At 35.8% G+C, this 27,739-nt stretch overlaps 1 protein-coding gene across 7 annotated transcripts in view; it reads right to left on the reverse strand.

The window, feature by feature from the left end:
• Ube2w (ubiquitin conjugating enzyme E2 W) overlaps positions 1 to 27,739 on the reverse strand; it is a 170,824-nt gene that overhangs the window by 101,817 nt on the left and 41,268 nt on the right. For 6 of the 7 annotated variants that reach the window (XR_010050183.1, XR_010050184.1, XM_063257461.1 and 3 more), the window contains exon 5: positions 26,234 to 26,309. Coding sequence is in view for 5 of the 7 variants with exons in the window: in XM_063257461.1 (XP_063113531.1) it covers positions 26,234 to 26,309 (76 nt within the window). In the remaining 2 variants the exon portion in view is untranslated. Of the gene's footprint in view, positions 1 to 11,928; positions 19,044 to 26,233; positions 26,310 to 27,739 lie in introns of those variants that run through there. The other variant, XM_013144063.3, reaches the window with a different exon arrangement.

Here is a 27,739-nt window from a genome sequence, read left to right on the forward strand (position 1 = left end):
GAACCACAAAATTTCCATGTTGAAAATTCCCAGATCAGATGAATGGATGGAAATTATCAAAGAAACAGCGAGAGAATTTTCTCAACCTGAAGGACATGAATTTCCAGATTGACAATGGCCATCCCCACAAAATGAATTTAAAAGACTAAGTTAAACCAGATATGTTGGTACATTCTTGTAGTCCAGCTACTTGGAAGGCTAAGGAAGATTTTTAACCCAAGATTTGAAAATCAGCCTTCACAAGTGACATGATACTCACCAAAAAATAAAAAAAGATAAAGGAGTAAAAAGAAAAAAGAGACAAGAAAGATTTCATGAAATTTAGAAGCCTTGGGGGCTGGGGATTTAGCTCAGCGGCATAAACTCAGTCATGAGTTCGATCCCTGGTACCGATAAAAACGAAGACAAAAAAAAAAAAAAAAAAAGAAATTTAGAAGCCTGATTTCTTAATTCAAATGCTTCAAACCAGGAAACAAATCACATATAAAAGAATGTGAGGAACTAATGACATTGCTTTCTCAAGAAAACAAAAACTGTAACCTAGAAGTTAATGAACACTTTCAAAATATTTGGAGGAAAGATTATTTCCAACTGCAATTCTCAATAAAAATGGTAACTACGATTTATTTAAAAATATAATTATATATAAAGGTAGACATTTTTAAATGTCAAGATGTCATTACCTGTTTCCTTATTGTGCTAGGAGAATGAAAGCAACTGAAAAAGTAAACAAAGGAAGAACTACTAGATCCACCAGGTGGATACACAGACAGCCTCCTAGAATGGTAAAGAAGAGTCCAGGCGCAGAGCCACAGGGCAGGCTTCAAAAGCAAACCCTACAGAGAGCAGCAGGACAACGAAGGGCTGACGAAAGGACTCCAAGAGGAGCAGCTGGTGAATGAACTGTGGTTGACTGAATTGTCTACTTCCAGATATCCTGGATCTTCTCATGGTGCCCCTCCTTCTGGTGCCCCACTGTTATCACCAAAACAATGTTTCCAATTGTGTGTGCACATATACATACATAACATAATTCAAAGAAATTAACATGACCTAAATAAAAAGATGTTCCATGTTTAGAATTGGAAGACTTAATATTTTTAACATGGCAATACTCCCCAAATTGATCTACAGATGCAACATAATCTATATCAAAATCGCAGTGAGATTCTTTGTGGAAATCAATAAACTGATCTTAAAATTTAGAAAAGAAATTCAAAGGACCCCTAAATAATCAAAACAGTCTTGCCAAAGAACAAAGTAGGAAGACAAAGTCAAAACTTGTAATTTAGGGTATCAAAACAGTACATTAGGCGCTGGGGATTTAGCTCGGCAGCCTAAGCATCTGCCTTGCAAGCAGGCAGTCATGAGTTTGATCCCCAGTACCAATAAAAAGGAAAAAGACCAAAAAAAAAAAAAAAAAAAATACAGTACATTGCTGGCATAAAGATAAAAACATAGACTAAGAAGCAGACTTTGGGGCCATAGCTGTAACCTCAGCACCCAGGGAGGCTGAAGTAGATGAACTGCAAGTTCAAGCCCAGCTTGGGCAATTTGGCAACTTAGTAAGACCCTACCTCAAAATAAAAAATAAAAAAGCTGGGGATGAAGCTTATTACAGGAGCCCTGAGTTCAATCCCCAGTGGCATGAGGGTGGGGAGGGGTGGGTAGATAGACTCAAGACTGTAAAAATAAACCCATAAATCTGTGGTTAAGTGGTGTTTTTCTGGGATGCCTATGGAGAAAGAAAAGTCTCCTTCCTCATCAAATGATGATAAAACCACATATAAAACATGAATTTGGACCCCATATCTCATCCTATATACAAAAATAAATTCAAAATTATCAGAGGCAGAAAAATAAGAACTAAACCTATAAACCTCTTAGAAGGAAATGTAAGCAACAAAAGAAAAAAGTAAATGGAATTGTATAAAAATTAAAAATTTTCATATATCAAAGGGTACTATCAAGAAACTAAAAAAAAAAAACCCACAAGATGGGAGAATATATATATATATATTTTTTTTTTGGGGGGGGGGGGTCTTCTTCCTTTTCATCGGTACCGGGGATCGAACTCACGACTGCCTGCTTGCAGGGCAGGTGCTTATGCCACTGAGCTAAATCCCCAGCCCCGGGTATGAAACTTGAGATGATGAAAATGTGGTGGAGGCTGGCGTCCTGGTAGACCCCTGCAATCCCAGCATTCTGGAGGCGGAAGCAGGAGGATCATTGCAAGTTCAAGGCCAGCCTGGGCTACACAGTGAGACCCTGTTCAGCGCGCCCCTCCCCCCAAAAAGAAAGAAATGTGGAATTAGCGGTAAGGGTGATACTACATACTAAAACACACCTGACTGTAAGCTTCAGAAGGATGAGTTGTATGATATATAAATTAAATGTCTTTTTTCTTCTTTCATGGTTTCAGGACAGGGTCTCACTACGTAGTTCAGGGAGGCCTTGAACTTACTATGTAATGATCCTCTTGCCTCAGCATTCTGAGTGCTTGGATTATAAGTGTGCACGCTCACACCAAGCAAATGTCAATTTTTGAAACATATGGAGATAGGAGAAGACACAGCTAAGGGAGGTGCAAATGGCAGCCTCTGCAAAGCTAAACTGGCACACAGGAAGACTGGGCTCGTAAGTATTGCTTTTTCTTATGTCCTTTAGTTTTTTTGACTTTTTAAGTTAGGGTTAGGGTTAGGGTTGCCCAACAAATGAATGAACTAAAGTGACAGGGACCAGGCAGTGGTGTTAGTTCAAATAATATCATTGCTGGATTGACACTGCAGCCAAGTAAACAATGAGAAGACATCTATAGAGCCTTAAAAAGTTTTTGTGTACCAAAGTATACATGTACATCTATTGAGATTTTTCAGCAATCTTGTACTATTTTTTAAAAAATAGCTAGGTGTGGTGGTGCATGTCTGCAATTCTAACCTGGTGAGGAAAACTCAGCAGTTACCAGTGATGAATTCCAACCCATCTATCCTGTATGTACCTGTGCAGACTACTGCTTACTAAGTAAACATGTAAATTTTTACTAAGGAAACATGTAAGTTTTCTTCATTATTAAATTTGGGCTCCTGGGAACAGAGATATAACTCAATGGTGCAATGCCTGTCTGGCAAGCATGAAGGTCCTGAGTTTGATTCCCAGTACCAAAAAAATAAATGAATGAATAAATAAACTTGGGATTCTGTTCTTTCATGAAATAACTTAGTAAAAATTAAACTATAAAACATTAGAAGAGCCAGGCATGGTGGTGCATGCCTGTAATCCCAGTTACTCAGGAGGACAAAAAGTTTTCAGTATCTCTGGGGAAATACCAAGGAATGAAATCATGGAATCATACAGCAAGAGCATGCTTTAGTTTTCTTTTGTGTTTTTTTTTTTTCATGCTTTAGTTTTCTAAGCAATTGCCAAACTCTTCTAAAGTAGCTCCAACATTTTGCATTCTTGTCAGCAATAAGTGAGAATTCCTGGAGCTCCACATCCTCCCTGGTATCTGGTGTTGTCCCTGCTTAGACTCTAGCTAATTCCAATAAATGTGCAGTGATAACTCACAGCTGTTTTCTTTATGGGGTTTTTTGGTTTTGTTTTTTTGGGGGGGAGGTTGTTTTTTGTTTTTTTGGGTTTTTTGAGATAGGGTCTCACTATGCAGTTCAAGCTGGCCTTGAGTTCACTTAATAGCCCAGGATGGTCTCAAACTCACAATGATCCTCCTGCTTCAGCCTCCTGAGTGCTGGGATTACAGGGGTATACCACCATGCCTGGCTTTTCTTTATGCTTGATTTCAATTTAATAATTTAATTTAATAATAAATTTATGTGTATAACCAAACATAAACATAAATACACACAGAATCACTGTCTTTCAATATCTTAAATAAAACATATACAAACACAGGCATTGTTTCACAAACCTGTAATTCCAGCACTCAAGAGGCTAAAGAGTGATTACCAGTTCAAGGCCAGTCTGGAGTATACAGGGAGACCTTATCCATCCCACCAAAAGTCTCTGTATTAAGCTTGTAAGGTTATCTCTGAGAAGAATGATGGGTACCTTTTATTGTATTTCAGTTTATCTGCACTTTACTCTCCTATACAGATAACATTTTACTAATTATGTTAAAATTATCAGAGGTAGCCAGGCGTGGTGGCACACACCTGTAATTCCAGCACTCGGGAGGCTGAGGCAGGAGGATCACTGCAAATTCAAGGCCAGCGTGGGTTAGTGAGTTCAAGGCTAGCCTAAATTGCATAGTGAGACCTTGTCTCAAGAAGATCAGAAGAAAAATTATTTTTAAAGACTCCAGATTTATGATTTTTCTCTATGAGGTAACTGGTTTTTCTTTTGTAAAATTAATACTAACCTAGCTGATACATTGAAACATTTTTGTGCTTTTAATTGCATATTATTTGATTTAAGAAATTTTTCTAAATAAGGATGCCAAGGAAAAAGATCACCAAATCAAATGTTTGCCTAAAGATGTAGCCTAATGCTAGAGTGCTTACCCAGCAAGTACTTTAAAAAGAAAAATGTTTAGAAGTATCTTCTGCTTACCACCAGGAATTTACTTCAGTAAGGTGACATTTTTGTGACATTCCCAATACACACAGAATCACTGTCTTTCAATATCTTAAATAAAACATATACTAAGCAAAGGAATGATGTAAAATTTAAATTATTAGCATATGACATACTTGAATGTTACTCTCAACTTACTGATTGTAGCATAAAATTGATATTTACTAAACTGTTTATAAAACATAATACAGACAATAAAATAATCAAGTAATATCTAGTCTATTAGGTACACAATTACAACTTATATGCACTCCACTACTCTGCATAAATTTAATAATTCAATTAGAATGCAATGTTTGATGTATCTTATCCAAGATTTACCATAGAATAGGTACAACTTTAAAGTGTGCTTAAGGAGTTTTTTTGCAGTGTTGAATTTTCGCTTCATCTCCAGCCTTTTGCTTTTGATTGTTAGGTTCTAGAGACTAGTCTAGTAAAACTGATATGTCATTCTCATCCAATGCTCTAGGCTCATAGTTTTATACTTTAACATACTGAAGAAACTTTATAACTTTAAGTCACTGCTGGAATAAAACTTAAATCACTACGCACTTTAACTGTTGTTTCTAGCTGCAACCCATTGCATCCTTCCAGCTCCCCAGAGATTTTACACTCACACAGGACCTAATAGGCTGGAGTAGTTTAGGGTTAGTACACATACAAGTTCAGATCTGTCATCTGCATTTCGGCCAATTCAACTAGTTTAAAAGTGGGGCAGATGTTCTTTGCCCCTTAAAGTTCCCAAAACCACGGTCATGTGTACTGAGACACTCTTCCTCTGGTGGAGCTGTCAATCTCACTGCCAGAGACCCAGTGCTGACCAAAGACCCCACCTGCACAGCTTCAGTGATGGCTGAGTGTATAGACCTATGATCTCACAGAGACCAACCAGAGCCCCCTCTAAGTGAATATAGAAACACTGGCCAAAAAACATTTATTTTCTTGGAGTTACTAAATTGGGAAAATAGAGCCGTCCAAGATTTTCTAGCCCACCATTTGGGGAGAATCTACCTGTAGAATAAAGCTAATCAGAGTTGGGCGTAGGAGCCTCTTAAGAGTCTTTGCCTCTAGTAGCTATTCTGAACTTGGATGATCCCCTAGACTATTTTCATAAACCAACAAATCCCTTTCACTGCTTTTATTTGCAGCCAAAAATAGATCTACTATTTCAAACCAGGTCCAGGGCTGGTTTGAAATGCACAGAAACAGGAGGGATATGTAGGAAATACTAAAAGTAATCAGGATGGGTTAGCTGTAACAGTGTTTAAATTAGAGCTGAAAATCAGGGCTAACACGCAGAAGGTTATGGGCTCCTACTCCAGTAACACAAACTTAAAAAAAAAAGGAGTTAAAAAAAAAAAAAAGCCTAACCTCAGTTTTCTTTTGACTAGTAAAATTTGTTAGTGATCTCAAAACAGTTCTGGCAACTAAAATCCGTATTTATAAATATGGGATTTTTATTGATAAATTTTTAGTTGCATAAATTCTCTACCCTTTACAAGAGTAAAACTTTATATATTTTGCTATTATTCTCTTGCTATACTCTTCTTATACTCAACACTGATTTACAGCAAATTATAGCTGAAAAATACTTTATTATCTACTCTTCTGAGAGACAACATTGCTTATAACCTAAGAAACTTGGAAATGAATTAAAAGTCATTCATTCTCAAATCTGGCTCTCCATCAACACCAGCTTGTAAAGTTTTATTTCTCCAAAGTATATTTTCTGGTCTCTTTCCACCTCTTAATGGAAAAAGATTGAACCAAATTGGTTAAATATGTAGCAACATTCTATTGAATCAAGTCATAATTTTTTCCTAATGAGATAGACATAAAACAGTGTCTTCTCACTTTCTATCTCTGGGAGGCACACATGGGCTCATGAAATTGTCTTTTCGGCATTGTGAATACAGAATACACTTTGGCCATGTCAAATTTCAAACTACATTAATTCCAAAGCACCAAAATGAGCCCAAGCAGGAAAGTCAATGCTTGAACATAAAAAGACTGAAGCTTTTCTTGGTTTAATCACTCATTTAATAAATGCTAAAATTCTTGATTTATAGCAGCAATATGCAAGTTAAGTGGGGATAAAAATACATATTTTACTTACTTCAAGCTCAAAGTAAATTGCCATGTATTGCAGAGGTATTTTTGTTCTTGTTCAGTTTTATGTATTCATGTTCTTCTTACATCCAAGAAGGCACTGTTCTTCAAAAATTCCTTCAATAAACTACATTCATAATTAGGAAATAGCACTGAAGAACTTTGCTGTTACACCTTGGAAAAAAACATGTTCAAGTAAAATGAGTTTATTCTTCTAAATGTTGAAAGTCTTGTAAGAGACTGACCTTGAATGGCCTAGATTCCTGAGCTGGAAATCACAGTCAATTATTCTTGCCAGGATGGTTTTACTAGCTTATCCTTGGACACGTAACAGTATTTCAATGGGATTCTTGTATCCCCTGGCAAAAATACACTGGATCGGGGACTACTGTTCCAGGACCCATGGATTCTGTTAGGAAACAATGCTCCAGGTAGAGGCCTCCAATTCAACTACACACACATTCTGGATGATGGCGCACATTTTTAGAGGATGGCCTCAAAATTTGGTCTCTCTTACCACCAGCAGTGGTTGCAAAGCACAGCTACCACTGCACAGAATGATTTTAGTCCCCATTTCAGGAACATCTTACTGATGGCCTTGCTGATCAGATGTCCTCTGTGCCTAACCTCATGTAACATTTGCTGCAGCATGCCTACTTGCTTAAGCCTTTCATTCCATCATCTGCTGTGGCAGTTCAGGCATTGTTTGGCTTACTGTGGAGTTTTCCTCATGATGTCTATGATCTACCTTAGTAAAGAGTTCATACAAAGTTCCCTGGGGCACTTTGCTAGGGTGTCCCCAAGGCAATACACTTTCTCTTATTATATTGTAGCCTCTTTGTTCAAGCATCTATCCCAGGTACTGTGAGTCCTGCAGGGATCTGCTGAGTAATCCCCACAGGCACTTAGGGAGGATACTGCTGTTCTTCCATTACTAGGGCCAGTGTATCAGAGGTGGGTTATGCTATGATTTAAACCTAGGTATAAACCTGATAACTAGAAAAGGAGGAGGCAGATGGACGTTCCCATTAGGGGCAAATTCTAACACCCTAAGCAGAAGACTGTGCAAACTTTACAAGCCCTAAGATTACAGAGTCAAGGGAACACAAAACTTTATTCAGCCATCTCAATGACTCCATCTCATCACCAGGTTCTCAAATTTTTCCAACCTTGGCCCTGACCTTGACTTAAGGGACCTGCCCCAGCTGGACATTCAAACATCTTTGAAGTGTTTTTAATTCCAAGTTTAGAGCCAGGTGTGGTAGGGCAAGCCCATAATCCCAACTATTTGGGAGGCTGAGTTCTTAGGGCATGATCCTAAACTGCAGACCAGCCTGGGTAACATAGTGAGACCCTATCAACCTCCATCAAAAAGATGGAGAGGGGGGACCCAAAAAACAAACAGTGAGTGTCAAGCTAGCCTAGGCTGCAGGAACAAAAAGTACTTCAAAATAAAACAAAACTATAGTTTTGTCATCACCTTTTTGTGATCTCCCACAGCAGGAGACATAAACCTTCGGCAGCTATCAAAGAAGCAGACTGGTGTTCAGTTTTCAATAGTTTCCTAACTGCCCTCAACTTTTCATTATCTCTTTATAGGACTGCTATGAATGCACTGCATCCCCACAAATTCATATTGAAGTCCAAGCCCCAACGTGATGCTCCTCTCTCCTGCTCTTCCTCTGCAATCACACAAGATGGTGGCTAGCTTCAAGCCACAGCCTCAATATGAACCTTGCAAGCACCTGATGTTGGATTTCCAGCTTCCAGAGCTGAAAAGAATAAATTTCTATTGTTTAAACCACCCAGCCTATAGTATTTTGCTGCAGTCAAATTGTGCAAACTGAGGCAATGCATCAATACAATTAGTCAAAAAGTCAACTCCATTATTCTCGTACTCATTTTTCCCCATATTTTTCAAATACTTGACACATTATATTGTTGAAGGTAGTCACTTCTGATGAAGCCTTCTTCTAAATTCCTGTTGGGAAAAGTTTTAATTCAGCTGTTTATCACCCGAGCATGGAAACAGTAAGTCTCAGTGCCTACCTTACTGGCTCCTTGCACCACCAGTGTCAAATGTATTGACCTGGGCCCTTCAAGAAGCCAGAGTTAAGGAGTCTTAAAGGACAGTTAGCTAGGTACTTTTTTGAGAGGTTCATGGTGGGAAAAATCAAACCATGACGCATATTTGAAACCTGTGCAAGGAAAAGGGGCTAGAATGGTGGTGTGAAGGGATTTGGGCAGAGAGCTGGAAATGCTTAGAGAAAGTGGGGCCTTGGCTCTTCAGAAGCTCTAGGATACTGCATGCAGCATGCACCTCCACAGTGGCCAAACTCACCTTTTTCTTTTTTTCTTAGCCTGAAATGTGTGGTTTTCAACAGATTAAAAAAAATGCACAGTCAGTATGTGTAATTCAAACAAAAACCAAAAGAATGACCATTTAAGAACTGCAAACCAGGTTCACTTGAACAATCAACACGTCCTTCCCTGGATCATGTCATGTAGAAAGATGGCCTGAATTTAACTTATGATATAAAGTTGTTACCTAGATAGTAGTTACAATGTTTAAATAACACACTGAGCTGCAGATACTAACTATACACTGTAGGATTATGTTCTTAAAAAGATGTAACACATATGCTCCCTTAGGCAGCACATATACTAAAAAAAAGTCATGATATTGAATAGGAGAGGGAGCTGCATATTAGGAATATATGGAGTATGAAAACAAAAAACGCTTACCAAAATGGCAAGAAAGATGAGGTGAAATTCTGTAAAATGAGATGAAATTTTATAGGACATAAAATTCTATTTATAAAGATGAAATTTTATAAAAAATAAATATTTACTTGGGAACAAAACACAAAACGAACTACACAGATACAAACTAAAAGGTGGCTTCACCAATCAAAATCATATGAGACAAGGCATTCAAAAAAGATGGATTCAATATGAAAAAATGTTTAACAAGTTCATTTAAAACAGTAAACTCTATTTCCAGATGCAAATTTATGCAAATACCAATATGAAATATAGACAAGTGTGTGTCAGGACCTCCTGAAGTTCTGAGAAGTAGCCTGAAAACCTGAGCTAAAGCAGAGAAAAGGCTCCTTTCTCTAATACTCTTTTCATGTATTAGATTTGATACGAGAACATCAAATCAGTTTGCCACATTTCAAAGCATCTTTGAAAACCTTGAGCCTACAAAATAACGATTAAAGTACCTGAAAATTTATTATGTGAAAACTATAAGGGATCCCAATTCCTTGGGAGGGTGATGGAGAGACGCTCAAAATCAGCCTGGGCAAAGTATCAAGACATCTGCCTCAAAAACAAAACAACAGCTCAGCATGGGGGCACGGCAGTAATCCCAGCACTCTGTGAGGTGAGGTACAAGGACACTAAATTCAAAGCCAGCCTGGGGAATTCAGTGAGATCCTGCCTCAAATCAAAAGACAGCTAGAGATGTAGCTCAGTGCAAAGCCCCTAGGTTCAGTTCCTAGTACTGCAAAACAAAACATTTGAGAATATCTGGAAAAGGCAGAACTAGGGAAAAAAAGACAGCCAAGAATGGTGGTACATGCCTGTGGGTCCATCACTAGGGAGGCTAAGGCAGGATCCCTTATGAATTCAAGGCCACACTGGGCTAGGGAGTTCAAGGTCAGCCTGAACTGCACAGGGAGACTTCAGTCTCAAAAACACACACAAACCCCACAAAAATAAAGAATAAAAGAGAGTGTGTACAAAGTTCTTGTTTTTGTATCTAGAACTGAACCAGGGCCTTCCCAGTTACATCCCTGGATACCTCCCCTCCCTGTTTTGTCATCTTTTGAGACAAGGTCCCACTAAGTACTAAATTGCCCCGTGCTTATCTTCATCTAGTTCCTGTACTAAGATTTTATATGTGTGATCTTTTTTTTTTTGCCTAGAATTCACCTACAAAGTTTACACTTTCAAGCTATGGCAGTCCTTTGCAAACTTATTTATGTTAATCACAAACTGCCACCCAACTGTACCTCACAATCACTTTTTTTTTTAATTGGTTCCAGGGATCAAACTCACGACCGCCTGCTTGCAAGGCAGGTGCTTATGCCGCTGAACTAAATCCCCAGCCCCATGAATCACATTTTATATTGCACTTTTCTACTATTTTACACTGCAAATTTTTCTACTATTAGACATTTTAAAGAGATGCCTTGCCTTTATCTATTATCCTTCCTGGCATAGGAAAAATACTCAACAAATTTAACATCTGTTTTTCACATTTTTGAGTGTCAGGTTTTATTTGTATGATCTCACTGATTCTCATATTTATTTTAAAATATTTTTACACTGCATTTTAAAAATTAATTTTTTATTTAGTGGTATTGGGAATTAAACCAAGGGTCATATCCCCAATCCTTCTCATTCAATTTTTGGGATGAGGTTTTTTCAATTTGCCCAGGCATGACTTGTGATCCCATCTTAGCTTTCTAGAGTGCTAGAATTACAGGCTTGAGCCACAACTGTATCTGGATGAAAACATTTTAATTTTATTCTAAACAAGGTAAAAATAAAAAAGGCAAAAATCAATGACTAATGATTAATGATTTCTGAAAAACATTTTTCTTGAGGTGGAAAAAGATCATGTTTGCGCTCAGCCTGGGCAACCCAGCAACTTTGAGAGACCGTGTCCCAAAATGGGGTGGGGTGGGGTGGGTGGGGACAGCTCAGTGAGAAGACTCCAGGTTCAATTCCCAGTACCACACACATACAGAACCTAAATGCTAGGTTCTGTGTGCTATGTGTTAGGAACATGAATGGGATATGCAAGGGTGATGCTACCCCTGCTATCAAAGATCAGCTAGAAAACAAGGAGGGAAGAAAGGACACAGATCGTCTTTTAATCACATCTGAATTTGTCAAAGACATATCAAAGAACTTTCAGGTAGAAGAACAGGTGGTAAAACACTCTAGTAAATGTTACCAAAATTCAATGTAAATTTGCATTAATACTACACAAAGAAACAGGCCCATGGCTACACAACGAGCGACCTGGGAATCCAGGACCAGGTAGCAAAAAGCCATAATGGCAAGAACACTGGAGAGATGGGAGAAGTTTTAGATACTTTAAAAGAGACTAAACAGGACTTGACCCCCTCCACCAAATAAATATACAGATATATATTATGTTTCAGTCTTTTGATTACTAGGTTAGATAAGAATGTTATTAAACTATGACAAGAAAAATAGGAGAAATAGGCTTTTATTGGGATCAAAATAAATTTTTTCATATTGAAAGGTATCCAGGATACAGACAACCATATTAGGATCACGCCTGATGACAGTCACACGTTACGTTTGAAGGTGAGATGCAGCCGTAATTTTTCTTAGGTTTTTGCTCTTAGTTTGTTTCAACTTTCCTTAGATTATTTCCATACCCCACTGAATTGTAATGGGTACACAGGAGTCCCACTTACATACTTTGCACTAATCAGGCAAACATTTTTAAAAGTCAGATACCCAATTTCTAAACTACTTAAGGGCTGGGAAATACACCTCAATAACAGAGCACTTGCTTAGAATGTGCAAAGTCCTAGGTTCCATACTTGGTATCAGGAGAGAGGAGGTAGAGGAAAAGGAGGGAGGAGAAAGACAGTGCCCGAGGGGGAAGGAAGAAACAAACTCCTGTGACTCTGGAATTTTACTATTCACTTGTTCAAAAGCACAAAACCCTTTAGTGTGTCATCTGATCTTTCAATTCACTCATATTTAACATTGTTATGCACTACCTTAATATGAAGAGTAATAAGGAATAGGCATAAGACTATAACAGCATCACTTACTCACAGCATCACTTACTCACAGCAGCTTAAACTAATGAAGAAAAGTTTTATTACCATGGAAGGCTAGAAATATTTGTAAGGATATAATAAAGGCTAACAATGCCATCAATATACAAAGGAATCTGTTGTAGCACTTATCTAGCCATCTACTAATCTAGCTTCAGAAACAACTTTTTGAGATATGATAGCTTTTATGATAGTATGGCTGCCTGAAAGTGGACTAAGGCACTCCTGGGGCAAGCAGATCCCCTGCAGAAAAGAAAATTTAAGAGTATCAGTAGAGTATACTTAATTTCCTCCTGCCAGGAATAACATGCAGGGTTATCCTTCTTTTGCTTATTTCCCTCTCTCTTTTTACGGCACCAAGAGTCACTCATTTCAGCAAATTAATTCATCCTTTGCACAAAAATGCATACAACAGAAGTACTTCATGTATGTCCTTATTAATCACACAACTTGAAGTCCATGGTATCAGACTCATGGGCACTCTAAGCAAGTACCTGTGTCTCAATTTCAATCTCTGAAAACACCCAGACTTTAACCAGCACTTACTTAAATCTTAAAGGACCACCAAGCCAGCTGTATTAGTTAAGTAAAGATGACCTGTTAAATAACAGCTTGACTGACTATTGCATTTACTTTGAAAATAGACACGAATGTTTCCATCATCCTTGAAAGATCGTAACTTTTTGTAAAGAGCAATCATTTCCCAAACATAGTTTTGCATTATAAACTACAAAGAAGTATAGTCTCTATCTAATTTAGTATTCAAGTATACAGAAAAAACATCAAATGACAACTGCTTTATTATTAAAAGTTAACTGGATTCCATAAAGCACACAAAGTAACCTATATTCAACTAACAAAAGTTTGATACATGTATTGAAAAATATATAACATAGATTTGTCTAACATTTATATTCTATTTAAAAAGTAGTAACTTTACATATTTTTGCAATTTGAATTTATAAAATACACTTCCACCCTATTCAAATCCTCAAGCAAGAGTTCCATTCATATTAATAAAATGCACAATCTGTATTTATGAATATTGAAACAAAAATGGTACCAACTAAAATGAACAAATTCATTTTGACCTGAACATGCACTTAATTCTTGGCTACTAGATAATTAACCCAACAACCCATTCAAATAATTATTTTACCTGGTGCCTGGCAATCCACTTGTGTTTATATGAACAGTCTAAGGTTAACTATAGAGAGACTTGCATTTTCATAGTACCTGACAAAATCTATAAAATTCTTTAAATATTTTTTTCAGGCTTTAAAAGACAGGCAGGATTAGTCAATCTTTTCCACATACCAGGAAATCTGACAAGCTATATCACATAATAAATCAAAGTGTAATAAATTTTAAAATATGCTTTTGCCTTTCAAAACACAGCTTTGAAACTACTATATGAGTAACTTTTCCTCAAAAGATAGTGTATGTGCCAAAAAATGGAAGTGGATCTTCATTCAACATGTACAACTGGTGTTTTCGAGGTATGTTTAGAACAGCTTCTGTTCAGTCATTCCTTCCATATATTCAAAGGACTCAGATATTATTTTATCAACAAAGATTTTTTCCTTAAAAAAGAAAATCATACAATCAAATCATTCCGGAGACTCATGACCAAATATGTTTTAACACAAATTTACCATTAACACCTCACTTACCAGAATCATATTTAGAACCATTAACTTCAACTTTCAAGACAGAGCACTAAGTTTGAAGTACAAGTTTATATTTCATGTCTCTGAAGATAATAATGGATAATGGATATAATCCTATTTTTAAATTAATGCAAAATTTATGTTGTGAAACAAAAAATCTTCCACAAATTATTTTAGGGAAATAATTCCACATTTCAAAGTCGCTTAAAATTTTTAATAAAAAATAGTAAGTTAAGCAAGAAGCAGGTTTTGAAAGAGTCTCTACCAAAAAGTAAAAAAATAAAATTCCCTAAGTATTAGTAATGAAGAACTAAATTATGGCTAACATCTTATTTAAATCAATTACTAAACAAATTTAACCATCTACTAATGAAATGGAATTAGATAACAAAAATCTCATGTATTTTATTTGTGAGACTTCTTTTAGGTTTAAAAAAAAACTGGTGTAACCATGTGTGGTGGTGCACCCCTGTAATTTCAGCACTCTGGAGGCTGAGGTAGGGGGATCATTGTGAGTCTGAGGACAGCCTATGCTACATAGAGAGCTCACAGCCAGCCTGAACTACCTAGGGAGACCCTATCTCAAAAAGCAAAACATAAAATAAAAATCTGGTATAATTTTACTAATTTTGCTATGCTAAATTCTCTAATTCATAAAAAAAGGAAACTGCTAGACTGATACACTGAACATCTGTGAGGACAGAAAGGAAAAAAGGAATTAAAAATTAACTAGCTGGGTGTAGTAGCACATAGATCTGTAATTCCCACCCTCAGGAGGCTGAGGCACAAAGATCAGAAGGTAAGAGGCCTTGGTGGACAACATAGACCCTATTTAAAAAAAAAACAAAAGTTAAAACAATTTGCAAGGACTCCAAAGCAGGCATGGTGGTCACACCTGTAATCCTGGCACTCTGGGAAAGTAAGGATCAAAAATTTAAGCCCAGTTTGGGCAATTTAGTGACTTAGTGAGACCATACCCCAAAATAAAAAGTTACAAGGGCTAAGGATGCAGCTCAGTGCAAAGGCCTGGTTCGGTCCCCAGTTGGGAATGGCGTTGGGGTGGGTAGCTGGTGTGCAGATTAGGACACCTTCTTCACAGATCACTCTGCAACGGGCATTAAAGGCATTAGTATAACAGAATTGTGGTACAGCTGATTCTGATAAAGAATCTTCAGTAAATAAAGTCTCAAGTTTTTTTGAAAACCAATTTACATAATCACAAATTTGATATATTTAGCTAAGACATGTACAAAAGATTTTAATAAAAATGACAAAGAAATGTGAGCAGCAGTAACCATAAAGGCTTAGAACTAATGACACTGAATTCTTTATTTAAAAAAATTTTTTTCAATATACATTACCGCCTTTTCTATTTTTAGGAAGTCTCAACAAGTTTTAAATATCTTAATTCTCAAAAAACAACACACTTTTTAAAAACAATATGCTTTTTAAAAATAAGACTTGATTATCAGAAACAATATCAATTTACATACCAGTTTCATATTACTACTCATTTCCATTGTTTGCCAATTTATCTTTAATGCAATCTGGGAACAATTAAGTTCTAGTCACTAGATAGCTATTTTAGAATCTGAAGAAATTATTCATCACAGATATCTAGTGAGATATATATATACGTATTTGTATATATTTAAAATTATGAAGGGAAAAAGTAGTAAGCTACTTTAGTTGCTTTATGACAAATATTTATCTAATCAAAATAATAAGAATGAATACTTTTCCAGTTGAACTGACTGTATAAAAGTTATTTTCAGTACCTTCTTCTGAAAATTAAAAATGTTTTGTTTCCCTGCATACTATTAGGAGGAATTACGCATTGTAAGTTCTTTAGAAGTGAGTATTAATTCCTTAACAGTCACAAAACTTATTTTTAAAAATTTCCCTTAAAAAACTCAATCTTCCTTTTTTGAACTTATAGCCTTAATCCATTCTTGACAAAATTTTTTTGAAGGGGCACCAAGTTCATGGTTTAACATGCATAAATAAGGAACTGAATGTATCACTATCTTAATAGAATTTGGCAAACCTGAAGAATAACCTAAAATAAATAAATAAATAAATAAGAAAGAAAGAAAGAAAAAAAATACGTATCTTCTAAGTAAAAGTGTAATTCTGTAGGCCTAGTGCCCCATAAAGGGAATGCAGGGAAGAGGGAGTAGCATATTCCTATGTACATTTCTTGGTATTCTGGTTGTCTTTGAACAACACATTACAGAGAAATAGTTTTTTCTTATTAAGCCACTGCTTGCCCTCTGCAGAGCTATGAAATGCTAATTTTTAATAATGTACTTTATATATAAATAAGCTTAAGTGCAAAAGAGTTTTCAGGATCTCCTAAATTTAAGGGCTTAGGGCCAGGGATTTAGCCCAGCAAGTGCGAGGTCCTGAGTTCAATTCCCAGTACCAAAAAAGAAAAAATAAAATTTAAGGGCTTAATGTTTATCTGATTATGAATTTCTGAATAGTTAGTGCTCGTCTCTTTATAACCATAAAATGTACCAAATTATTTGGTTTTACCTCTATTTTCCTACACTTTTTCAAAATGGTATCTGTATTTAGAGAGGTATATTAAAAAACACTATTATAAAAACTCAAGTGAATCTTTATATGATCTATTAATCCACAGTACAGCACTGCTTAAATCTTTGACCTGGTATATCAACTCCTTTGGTGAATAAATGTCGTGGGTCATTTCTTTATAAAAAGATTTTAGTAAGAGGACCAGCAATATAGATATAAATATAGCCTCACACCCCCACCCCAGAAGATGATCAAGTTAATCAGTAGTTTTGAGCAGTTATGTAAAATATGAAAATACACATAATTTACTGCTGCAATTTTCATGTTAAAGGCAGTTAAATACTAAGAATGTTTCTAAGAATTTCTATCAAGATTAAACAGGGTAACAGACAAAACTGACAAATCACTGTGAAAACTTACATGTATCTAGTTAACATAGGACAAACATGTTTATAATTTTTAAAAAGCATTAGTTGCTAACTATCAGTATTAAGAATGTCCACAATTTGGTGGCTGGCCATGGTTTTAATTTTTGTTTCAAGTTTTTTCTACAGGAGACATTTTTTGAAGTCTACCCACCCCTGAGATCAGCAATTATACTTTTAGAGTGTAAAATTGTATGCCCTTAATTGACAATATGTAAAAAGCTACAAAATGCCATCTACACAGAGATTTAAAACAATTTTAAAATATTCTTTACCAATTGTTGACTGGATGGTTTTACTGGGGTACATATTTCAGACCTTCTTGCTACCTGGCTTTTACTTTTAAGCCAAATCAATTAATCTATTCACCGCAGGATATTTCAAAAAGAGTGCAACAGTAAGGCATTAGTAAAAATAACATTAGTAGAAACAGATTTTGCATATGTGAAAAGGTAATTTATAAAATACATTAATCACTTTTCAAAAAGAGAACCTAGTTGCAGTATCACTAACTTACATGGTACTGAGAATGGGATCTTTGAACATTTTCTTTTCTATAGAAAAACTTTATCTAGATGTAAGCAAACTCTTTTCAACAACAAGAAAACAAAAATGAAACAAATCCCTCCAGAAAAAACTGTATGGCTGTGTGAGACAAATAAGCAAACATACCATTTTAAAGTGTATTTTGCCTAAATTTTAAAATAAAAATGTCCACACTCTTTTGTTAAAATATTAAGCCTCTGTCAAAAATGTATTTCTTATTTTAGGATACAGGATTGAAGGACAAGATGATACTTACAAGTAAAGAAAATTTACAAGAAAAAAACGACAAAAGTTTTTCAATCAAAGTACTATAACATTCAAACTTGACTGAAAACAACAAAAGAAACAAGATTGCAAACAAAAATGTTTATGGATTTTTCAAACATAAATAAATGAAATAGTGTTTAGGCAGTAGGGCTCATGCTGATGGCTAGCAGGAAGTAACAAGAGTGTGATCTACCTGGAAAAATCTTTAATGTACAAGTAACAAGCCCAAATGATGGACTGCAGTAACTTAATCATCACTGCCATTTTTCTTCCACAGTAAAGCCTTGATTAAACCATTCATACCCTATATTACTCACCCCTTTACTTCAGAGACTGAGGAACTATATACAACAAATGAATTTATTTTCACCAAAGGGATAACACACTGTACCTCTCTGCCTATGTCGCTTAAAAATCTTCCATGTCAAAACAATCTGACAGCAGTTATAAACAAATAAATATGCAATGATCTTCCATTACAGTCCTTTAAAGACGCATGTTAATTCATGCTGTTAACCTTAGGATCACAGTGCATAGAATCCAAATATAAACAACTAGGGTGACTTTCAAAGTAATATTGGATCCCTCACTTTAATTATAATCCCACTATAACCAGGTAATTCATTTCATAGGCCCTATCATGCATTAATCATTGAGTGGCAGGAGTTAATGAAAACTTTTCCTGTTGCAACGCCCACTGCCGGCAATGGACGAACCAAAACCACCAAGGAAATCATTGTTATTGCACAATACATGAGGACCTGGAACTTTTCCAAAAGCTTAAAAAAATTAAAAAATGGAATTATATTTGACATTTCCTGACACCTGCATTAATACTGTATGACTAATTAAAAGCATGTCAGTTGCGTGGACTGAACCAGCGATCAACATGCGCCCAGAATGCACACAAGTAAAAATGCAGTAAAAGGAAGTAGTCTTCATTGCCTATAGGTCACTTCCAGTCAAAGGTTAAAGTTCAAAGACTGAATGATCAAAGTGCTCATTTTCTCAGTAGGACTATCTTCTGCTAGGAGGATGATAACAGTGGCATCAACAAGTATCATCTTTAAGAAAAGGAGAAAAAAGATAATTAAAAAGTCAAGCATGCATAAGTAAAATCTACAAGTTAGTCTAATGTAGAAATAATTTCAAGTAGCAAGAAGAACTTGTCTGACTTGCCTCCCCCAACCCTTGCATATAAAAAGTCCAATTTGTGTTCAATTATATAGTAAAAAACATATCAACTTTTATTCTTTCAAGAAAATACTTCACAAAAACTTTAAGATAATGTATTAGTACATTAGTTCTATTTAAAATAATAAATATGTTAGCATACACTCAAAATGCATAAATCCTAAGAGGATTCTTTTATAGGTAACAACTAAAAGTTGTAATAAGTAAAACTCCTATACTTCTATGCTATTTATGACTAAATCACCAAATCAGTCAATAGATATTAATTTTCCTATAGAAAGTAAATTTTTATTAAGTATAGATACATATGAAAGTCATTTAAAAATCCCACAAAATTATTTCACAATATCTACAGGTAGCCTTGGCACATCATATTTATGTTAGCACAACTTTTGGGGTTTGTGACCCATTTTATAAAATTTATTTCACAAAACATATCTGAAGGATTTGAGGACTAGTTATTTTTCAGAGAAAAGCTTCAGTAAGTACTAAAACTAATGACAATTATCCGAGATTATGAAAACTCAGGAAATCCTAAAATATATTGATGAAAAAAATTTTTTTCAGTTATGGAGACTGAACTCAAAGCCTTTATACTGAGCTACATCCCTAGTCCTTTGTGTTTTTTGTTTTGAGACAAGATCTCACTAAGTGACTAAGTTGCCTAGGTTAGGCTTGCACTTTAAATCCACCTCCCCCAGCATCCCAGCATGCTGGGATTATAGGCATGAATTACCAGGTCCGTCTCAGCCAAAACTATCTAAGAGCTATTCTACATAAGGATTGACATACAACAAGTAAAATTACCACCTATAATGACTAAATAAGAACAGAAACCCAGGAAAGTCTGACTGCTATGCTTCCATAATCCTGTAATTAAAGTGTCATCTAAAGAGTGAAACAGACTACACTTTGAGATGTAATGTTGGGATTGGTTCAAAATGTGGTGCTACAATTAAGGGTGCTCCCACCCCAAGTGAGTGCTATCCGCCCCTAAAGGCAGGTAACCTGGACAGAGTATAGGACAGAAAGAGGACTGTTGCCATCCTTGTCACCTGCTGCTGCTGTTTGTCTTGCGCTGCCTTCTGCTTGCTCTGATACCCTCTGCCATACCAGCCTACCCTGGAGCCAGCCAATTGTAGACTGAAACCTCTACCAATTGTCAGCTACAAAAAACTACTCCTGGAGAGCTTAATTGGAGGTTCTAGCAGAAGAGTACAGCTACTCTTATACTCCTGACTGATGAAATGATCCTCCTCTATCAGGAGTAGTTGTCCTCCTCTTCAACCAAGCCTGCAGCTTCGAGAGGGACACACATGGAGCAGTGAGGGAGGAAGAGGACACCCATCTAGCCAGCCAGAACAGCCAAATCAACCCTGGCCATCAATGGAGTGACAGATGTCGCAGCCAGATGCCCTCACATCCAACTTTTCCTTTTTTAATATGGTTGTTGAGTTTCTGTTTTATCAACAAGAAAAGTGACCAAGATAGCCATCCTTTTCTAAATGAAAAGACCGTAACTAAGAGGCAAAAACATCATGAATGGAAAGATATAGTTTGCTAGTCAGATGACAAAATTGTTCAATATCAGAATTGACACAAACAAGATGTAGGCCCATTCTGAGTCAAAACAGCATAGATCTGGAAGACTGTAAAAGATCATAATATTCTTAACTTCTTGGCTAAAATTCTTGTGGCAAGATAATAGCTTGTCTTCCCTAATAGCTCAAAAAAGAAAACCTTTATACTAACCATTTGAATCATCTCTAGAACTAAAGAGGTCTCTACTAAAATTACACTTTCAAATATATAAATTACCAGATTCAAAAACATGACATCTACTATGACTAACTTGCTTAAGCTTCTGAGAAATGTGAGTAAAAGAAAATTGTATTAGAGGAAGATCATTTACATTTTCCTCAGATTACAAAAAATCATCACATTATTTTGGGAACACATCTCCCTGGATAATCCCAGGGACACAGACTAAAAGAAAACATAGTAACACTGGTCTCAGTTACTATAAAATGGGATGCTGCCACCTTCAAAGAGTAAGTATTTACAGTCATATTTTGTCTCTCAAGACAAGGGAACTGAAATCTTCCCTTGATGACATGATTCAAGACAAATCTGGCAGGAAACAGCAGGCACAAAACATTAAAGGAAATAAAATTTGGATTCAAGAACTTAGTAAGTAGTGTTGCAACCTTAAAAGCCAGAACAAATAAAAATATGACAACTAGTATAGGTAAATCCACAGATAAGCTATAAAGTAGGAAGAAAAAGTTTGATACTATTTATTAATTTATGTTCTTCCAGAAAAAAAAAAAAAAGCCAGGGATTTAGCTCAGCAGCATAAGCCCTGACTGGCATGCGCAAGGTTGTGAGAGTTTAATCCCCAGTACCCAAAAACAGAAACAAAAACAATTTTTATGTTCCTCTCCTATAGGCTTTATAATTCTATAAGAATGCTCCCGCTAGACAGAAAGAGAATACAGTCTATGGTGCTTTTGAGACACGCTCTCTCAACATACCCAAACTAGCCTCCACTTGCAGTCCTACTTCAAGTACCCAAGTGCTGAAATTACAGGTGTGTGCCACCACACTTGGCTCCTATCATTTTTTTAAAAATATTACTCTAGGCCGGGATTTAGCTCAGCGGCATAAGCGCCTGCCTTGCAAGCAGGCAGTCCCTGGTACCGATAAAAAACGAAAAAGACAAAAAAAAAAAAAAAAATTACTCTACTCCTTCCCAAATTATAGACCCTTCAGTTTGTTACACAAGCCATCTAAACACTATACCAATCTCTCTTCTATAAACCTAGGTTTCTAAGGCCAACACTCAATTGCAATCTTAGCTTGAATTTATAAGTTCATTTTTAAATGAACTTTGTTCATTCCCCATCACTTTAAGGAGAGTCCTTCAAGAATCATAGACCTATATCCCCCTATATGGAAAGCAATGACTTATTACACTAAATTGGATATTCTTAATACTGACCCAGTAAAAAAAAAAGGGTCATATTCTTATTAATTCTAAATCTAAATCACTGAAATGTTTTTACGGTCTGACAAAAAGACACTTTGTGTGCCTTTATTAGGAATTATGCTTGGTGTAGTAGTGCATGCCTGTAAATCCCAGTATTTGAGAGGCTATGATTTTAACTACATAGCAAGACTCTCTGTCTCAAAATACAAACAATCATACCACAGAGATATATGTGCACCCATGTTTACAGCAAACAATTTGTAATAGCTAAATTCTGGAAACTGCCCAAATGCCTATCAACTGAGAAATGGATTTAAAAAAAAGATATGGGTTTTTTTAATACAATGGAATACTACTCAGCCACAAAGAAGGATGAACTTGAGACTTTTATATGTAAATAGATGCAAACTGACACCATACTCCTAAGTGAAATAAATCAGACTTCCATGTGTAAACATCATATTGTCTCACTAGTGTGAGAAACTGAATGAGTAAATAAGATCCAAAAATGTACAACAGATCTTGTGAACTGTGAAGAAACTGTTCAAAAGAAGAGAAACTGCGATGGGAGAAAGGAGAAAGGAAGGAAGAGAAAAAGAAAAATATATACACACAAGACAGTTTAAGATAGTTACATGGCTAGTTTCTCTGAGTTCACTGAAAAGAAAGCTTTGTGCTAATATTGTTTGGACAATATTTCATACATGTATCTTGCACTCTGAGTAACTACTATGAAGATAACAATATGCAACGTGTATTAGGTACTGGGGATTGAACTCACAAGAGTGCACTTGCAAGGCAGGTGCTTATGCCGCTCAGCTAAATCCCAGGCCTCAATGTATTAATTATTGGTACTCTTCTACTAGCCTATTTTGAAACTGTTTATTTTTCTCTTTAAAATAAATTTTTAAAAATGCAAACAGAAATTAAACCAAAAAAAGTAGTTATTGTGTATTTTTAATAATATAAAACAAGGAGCAAGGCATGGTGGTACACACCTGTAATTCCAACTCTTGAGAGGCTGAGGCAAAAGTATCACAAATTTGAATCCAGCCTAGGTAATTTAGCAAGATCTTATCTCAAAGAATAAAAAAAAGGCTGTAGATGTAGCTCAGTGTAAAGGCCCTTCTCCTAACCACATCCTCCCTCAATTAAAAAAAAAATAAAACAAAAAGAACTTCAGGAATTTATTCATTTGTGCATTCAACCAGATATAGAATTATTTTCTAAGAAGGATCCTAGGTCTCAATCACTAAATTAGAGTTAAATTTCTTAGCCCACCTTTAGGCTGAACTGAGCTGTCTATTTCACAAACTTATTTGTGCTTATTTTTTAACCTCATTCAGTTTTTTTTTAACATCATTCAGTTGATTTTTTGAAGTTTATAGATCCCACCCTTAACTGGTAACATGGAATACTTGCATTCCAATGTAGATATGAACACAGTTCTTCAGAAACTAGGAATTCTAGAAAACACACTGACAGTCAACTTAAGTAATAAGATATGTATATTCACATTCCAGTACATTTTTTAAACTTTTATTATACAAACATCAGTAAGGTTATTTTTTATACTTATTGTGTGCAAAAGAATCTCAAAAGAAATCAGTGTAACAAAGTATGATGAATATCACTGGGAATGGTGGTGCAGGCCTATAATCTGAACAGTTGGGAGTCTGACACACAAGGATCATAGCAAGTTCGAGGCCACCCTGGGTGGGCAACAAAGTGAGTTAAAGGCCAGCCTAAACTACATAATGACCCTGTCTCCCCCAAAAAAAGCATCAAATAAGGTATGATGCGCATATCAATAATAACAAGGTAGCAATGACTGGCCTAATTCTCCAGGGAATACTAAATAAAGTAGAAGACCTCAAGTTTAAGAGACATTTTTCCCCCAAGAACGCAGCCCTATATCTGGCAGCTCTACTTTGATATATCATCTGAGTCCTCTTAAAAGAACCAGGAAATAGAGGCTAAGGATTTAGCTCAGTGGCACAAGTGCCCGCCTGGCAAGCATGAGTCGTGAGTTCAATCCCTGTACCAAAAAAAATAAGAACAAGGAGATGAAATAAATTTCAGATCTTTTTCACAAATAGCTTCTCCATGTTGCATTCAGGAATGCCCTTTGAAGCATATGTGTTACCCTTATATAAAGCAAAACCCTCTTCCCTCTCTTACACTCTAACCCACCATGACCCAAGTATGTTGGCTAGCATACCTGATGAATGTGAGCTGGATACGTGATGCATAAAATTTCACTTGACCTCTAGAAACTAAGATGCTAAGTGTTTCAATAAATTTATCCAATTCTAAATCAATCTCAACCTCTGATTCCTCCTTTCTTGGGTTGTAGAGAATGCTGGGTCTCATTCATGTTAAGCACATGTTCCTACCACTAAGCTACAATCCCATCCTGACTCTCTGGTATTTTTGGTTAGCTTGCAGGTCACACACAGAAGTTGGTCTCTCCTTGTAAGCCTTTGAAAATTAGATAATGCTAAGAAATATCAAGAATATATTTTTTGACAATTAGATGTTAAAGGAAAACATGATCAATAAAGATCATCTAGAACTAAAACAGGTAGGAAGCTGACATCTGAAAAATTGTAACAAAGCTGACAGATCATGCTCTCCAAGAGACACTGTGATTATCTTTTTAATAAGATTATCCAAATCCAACTACAGTGCCATGATGAACTATTATTTAAAATGTTTTAACTCATATTCTTTAATTTTTAAACGAGAAGAAAATACATGTTAACACAAGTCAAAATGCTTTAGCTTTTTAAAGGTGAATTCAAAGCCACCTTAGATGGATAATACAATAGGTGCTACATCATCTCAATGAATAAGAAATATTCCTTGATTGCAATGGGAATGACTCAGGCATTCAGAGTTCAAGCAGGAACAGAAAATATATTGAGATGTGAATGGTCATTGCAAATCAGCAACCAAAAATAAATAAATAAATAAAATAAAAAGTATTATCCATAAAAGGAAAAACTATTATCTATCTAGAATTGGAAAGTGGATTAAGATAGTGACGATTCAAGTGATTAGAATTCAGTGACTTTTTTTAAATGACTAATTTATACTGAGGAACTTTTTAATCTGTTTATTGGGAAAACTAACTACTGCATATATTGTAAAAGGTTTATTTAGTCTCAAAAGCTTCATTTTTAATTTTGGGAATTTGACTTACCTGGAAATTACATGTCTCTGAACTATCAAGGAAAAAAAGCCTTCTTATTTTAGTCGGGAAACTATAATCTTACTAACATAAAATTTGTAATTCTTTAAAAAATGACTTCTACTGTGAACTGCATGCATATATATATGTATGCATGTATAAAAATTTGGAGAGGGAGACCAGAAATTGAACTCAGGATCTCACGCTTGCCAGACAGGCACTACACTAGTGAGCTAAATCCCCAGCCCAAACTGCGTATTATTTCTGATTTACTGTAGAATTGTTTCCCCATTCCTTACTCAGTAAATTCTGAAAGTATCTTAGATAAAAAACTTCTCATAAATACTTTCAACTATATAAGTTAGCATTAGAGGATGCTGAAAAGTTCATCAATAGCTAGTTCTATTTTCAGCAACAGACTACAAATGAATTATTTTTTGTGATAAAATGGCAGTGTCAGACATTAAAGTAGTTCCTGTAATTGCAGGGAAGGGAATGGGTAAGAGGGATTGAATCCAAGGCCAGATAGCCCTTTTTTGTTTTGTTCTTTTTTGAGACACTCTTGTTAAATTGCTAAACTGCCTAGTCATTTTTGATCCTCCTTTCTCAGCCTCCCAGAGTACCAGGATTACAGGAAAGCACCATCACATCTCTGACTGTAATGCTATATTAACTTGGACAATGACTATGACTCTGTCCCACTAAAAATTTAGTCTAATATATCCATAAAATATCTTGCAATACTTAACAGAATGTATTCCGTATTTCAAAAATATACCATCAAATATCTTCACTTTGCTTTCCTAAGTCTTAGCAAACAGATATACACTCTTTCAAACCAAAATACTATAAAGTTACTCCAAATTAAAACTGCTTACCATGATACCACCATTTTGTTTTCTTTGGATTCTTGTTACATGTTCGCACATAGAAAGAATTATCTGGTGGTCGTCTCTGAAACCAAAAAACAACAACAACAACAACAACAACAAAAGAGTTTAAATAGATAAGTTATAAAACAGAATAACTAAGGGGGAGATAGTTTTAAGCAAAATCACCATTAAATTAAACATATTCAACCCCAATGGCAACACTGAAAGAATAAAAACCATAAATGTATTTTGGGAAATATAGACTTTCTGACACTTAAAGGGCTCTGGATTGAGTTCTAAGAGTAACACTGGAGAATAATCATCAACCAAATGGAAGCAAACGAGATAGATTAAGCCAAAATTTTTTATAGCTTATCTCCCTCCAAGTAATTTAATAATTATTTTTGTAATAATTAAACTAATTAGAACAGAAAAGTCTACCTAATTAAAAGGTTATCTGAAGAATCAGAATAATTTATAAAACTTTATAAGGCTTAGGCGTGTAGCTCAGTGGTTGGTACAAAGCTTGTCCAGCATGCACCAAGGCCCTAACTTCTATTCCCAGCACTTCATCAAAAAATGTCGAAATAAAAGGAGAGTCACATGGTGGCACATGCCATAACCCCAGGGCTCTGAGGTTGAGCACTAAAAATTCAATCCCAGCTAGGCAACTTAAAGCATTCCTGAGACCTAGCCTTCAGAGAAGGGGCATATCTGGGGATGCAGCTCAAAGCAAACATCCTAGGTTCAATCGCTAGCACTGCAACAAAGAAAAAAGAAACACACAGGCCACATATATACTTAGGGTCGACCAAAAGATTTAGGTTCTTTTTTTTTCTTTTCTTTTGTTTTTCTTTTCGGTACTGAGGTTGGACTGAGGGCTTTTGCACTGAGCTAAAACCTTTTTTTTTTTTTTTGAGACAGAGTCTTTAGTGGTTAACTTGCCTAGGCTGGGGTTGAACTTCTGATCCCTCTGCCTTAGCTTCCCAGTGCTGGGACTAAGACATACACCACCACACCTCGGTTTGTTTCTAAACAGTATGTACAAACCTATATATTAGCACTCCTGCCATATCACAGACAGCTTTTCTGCCCTGATGAACACAATATGAGAAACAGAGCAGTTCTGCAGGTGAAGTACACCAGCAACACTGGTGCCAGCAATACTAAAAGGAGTTGGGGGAAGAGGCTTTTCCTAACCAGACACAAGAAATACGTAACTTCCAACAAGGATGTGGTAATATGCGAAATTTATACCAAAGCCACTAAAGGAAAGTTTGTAGACAATTCTTCTAACAACTTGATTTTTCCCATTCTTAAATTTTATTTTGCAATACTAAGCTTAAACTATGTTTAGCTAAGCAAATAAGGATGAAAGGTTTAAAAAATCCTTTCCTCAATGAGACGAATCAAAAGAGAGATTATTTAAATAAGGTCCAACCAGAAAGCAAGGGTGAGTAAAAATTCCTATATAGCAGGGAGGAAAGCATTCTGTCCATCTGGCACTTCTAA

The sequence above is a fragment of the Cavia porcellus genome, unplaced genomic scaffold, assembly GCF_034190915.1.
Source record: "Cavia porcellus strain 051 isolate PalLab524CR breed Dunkin Hartley unplaced genomic scaffold, mCavPor4.1 scaffold_10, whole genome shotgun sequence".
Lineage (NCBI taxonomy): Eukaryota > Metazoa > Chordata > Mammalia > Rodentia > Caviidae > Cavia > Cavia porcellus.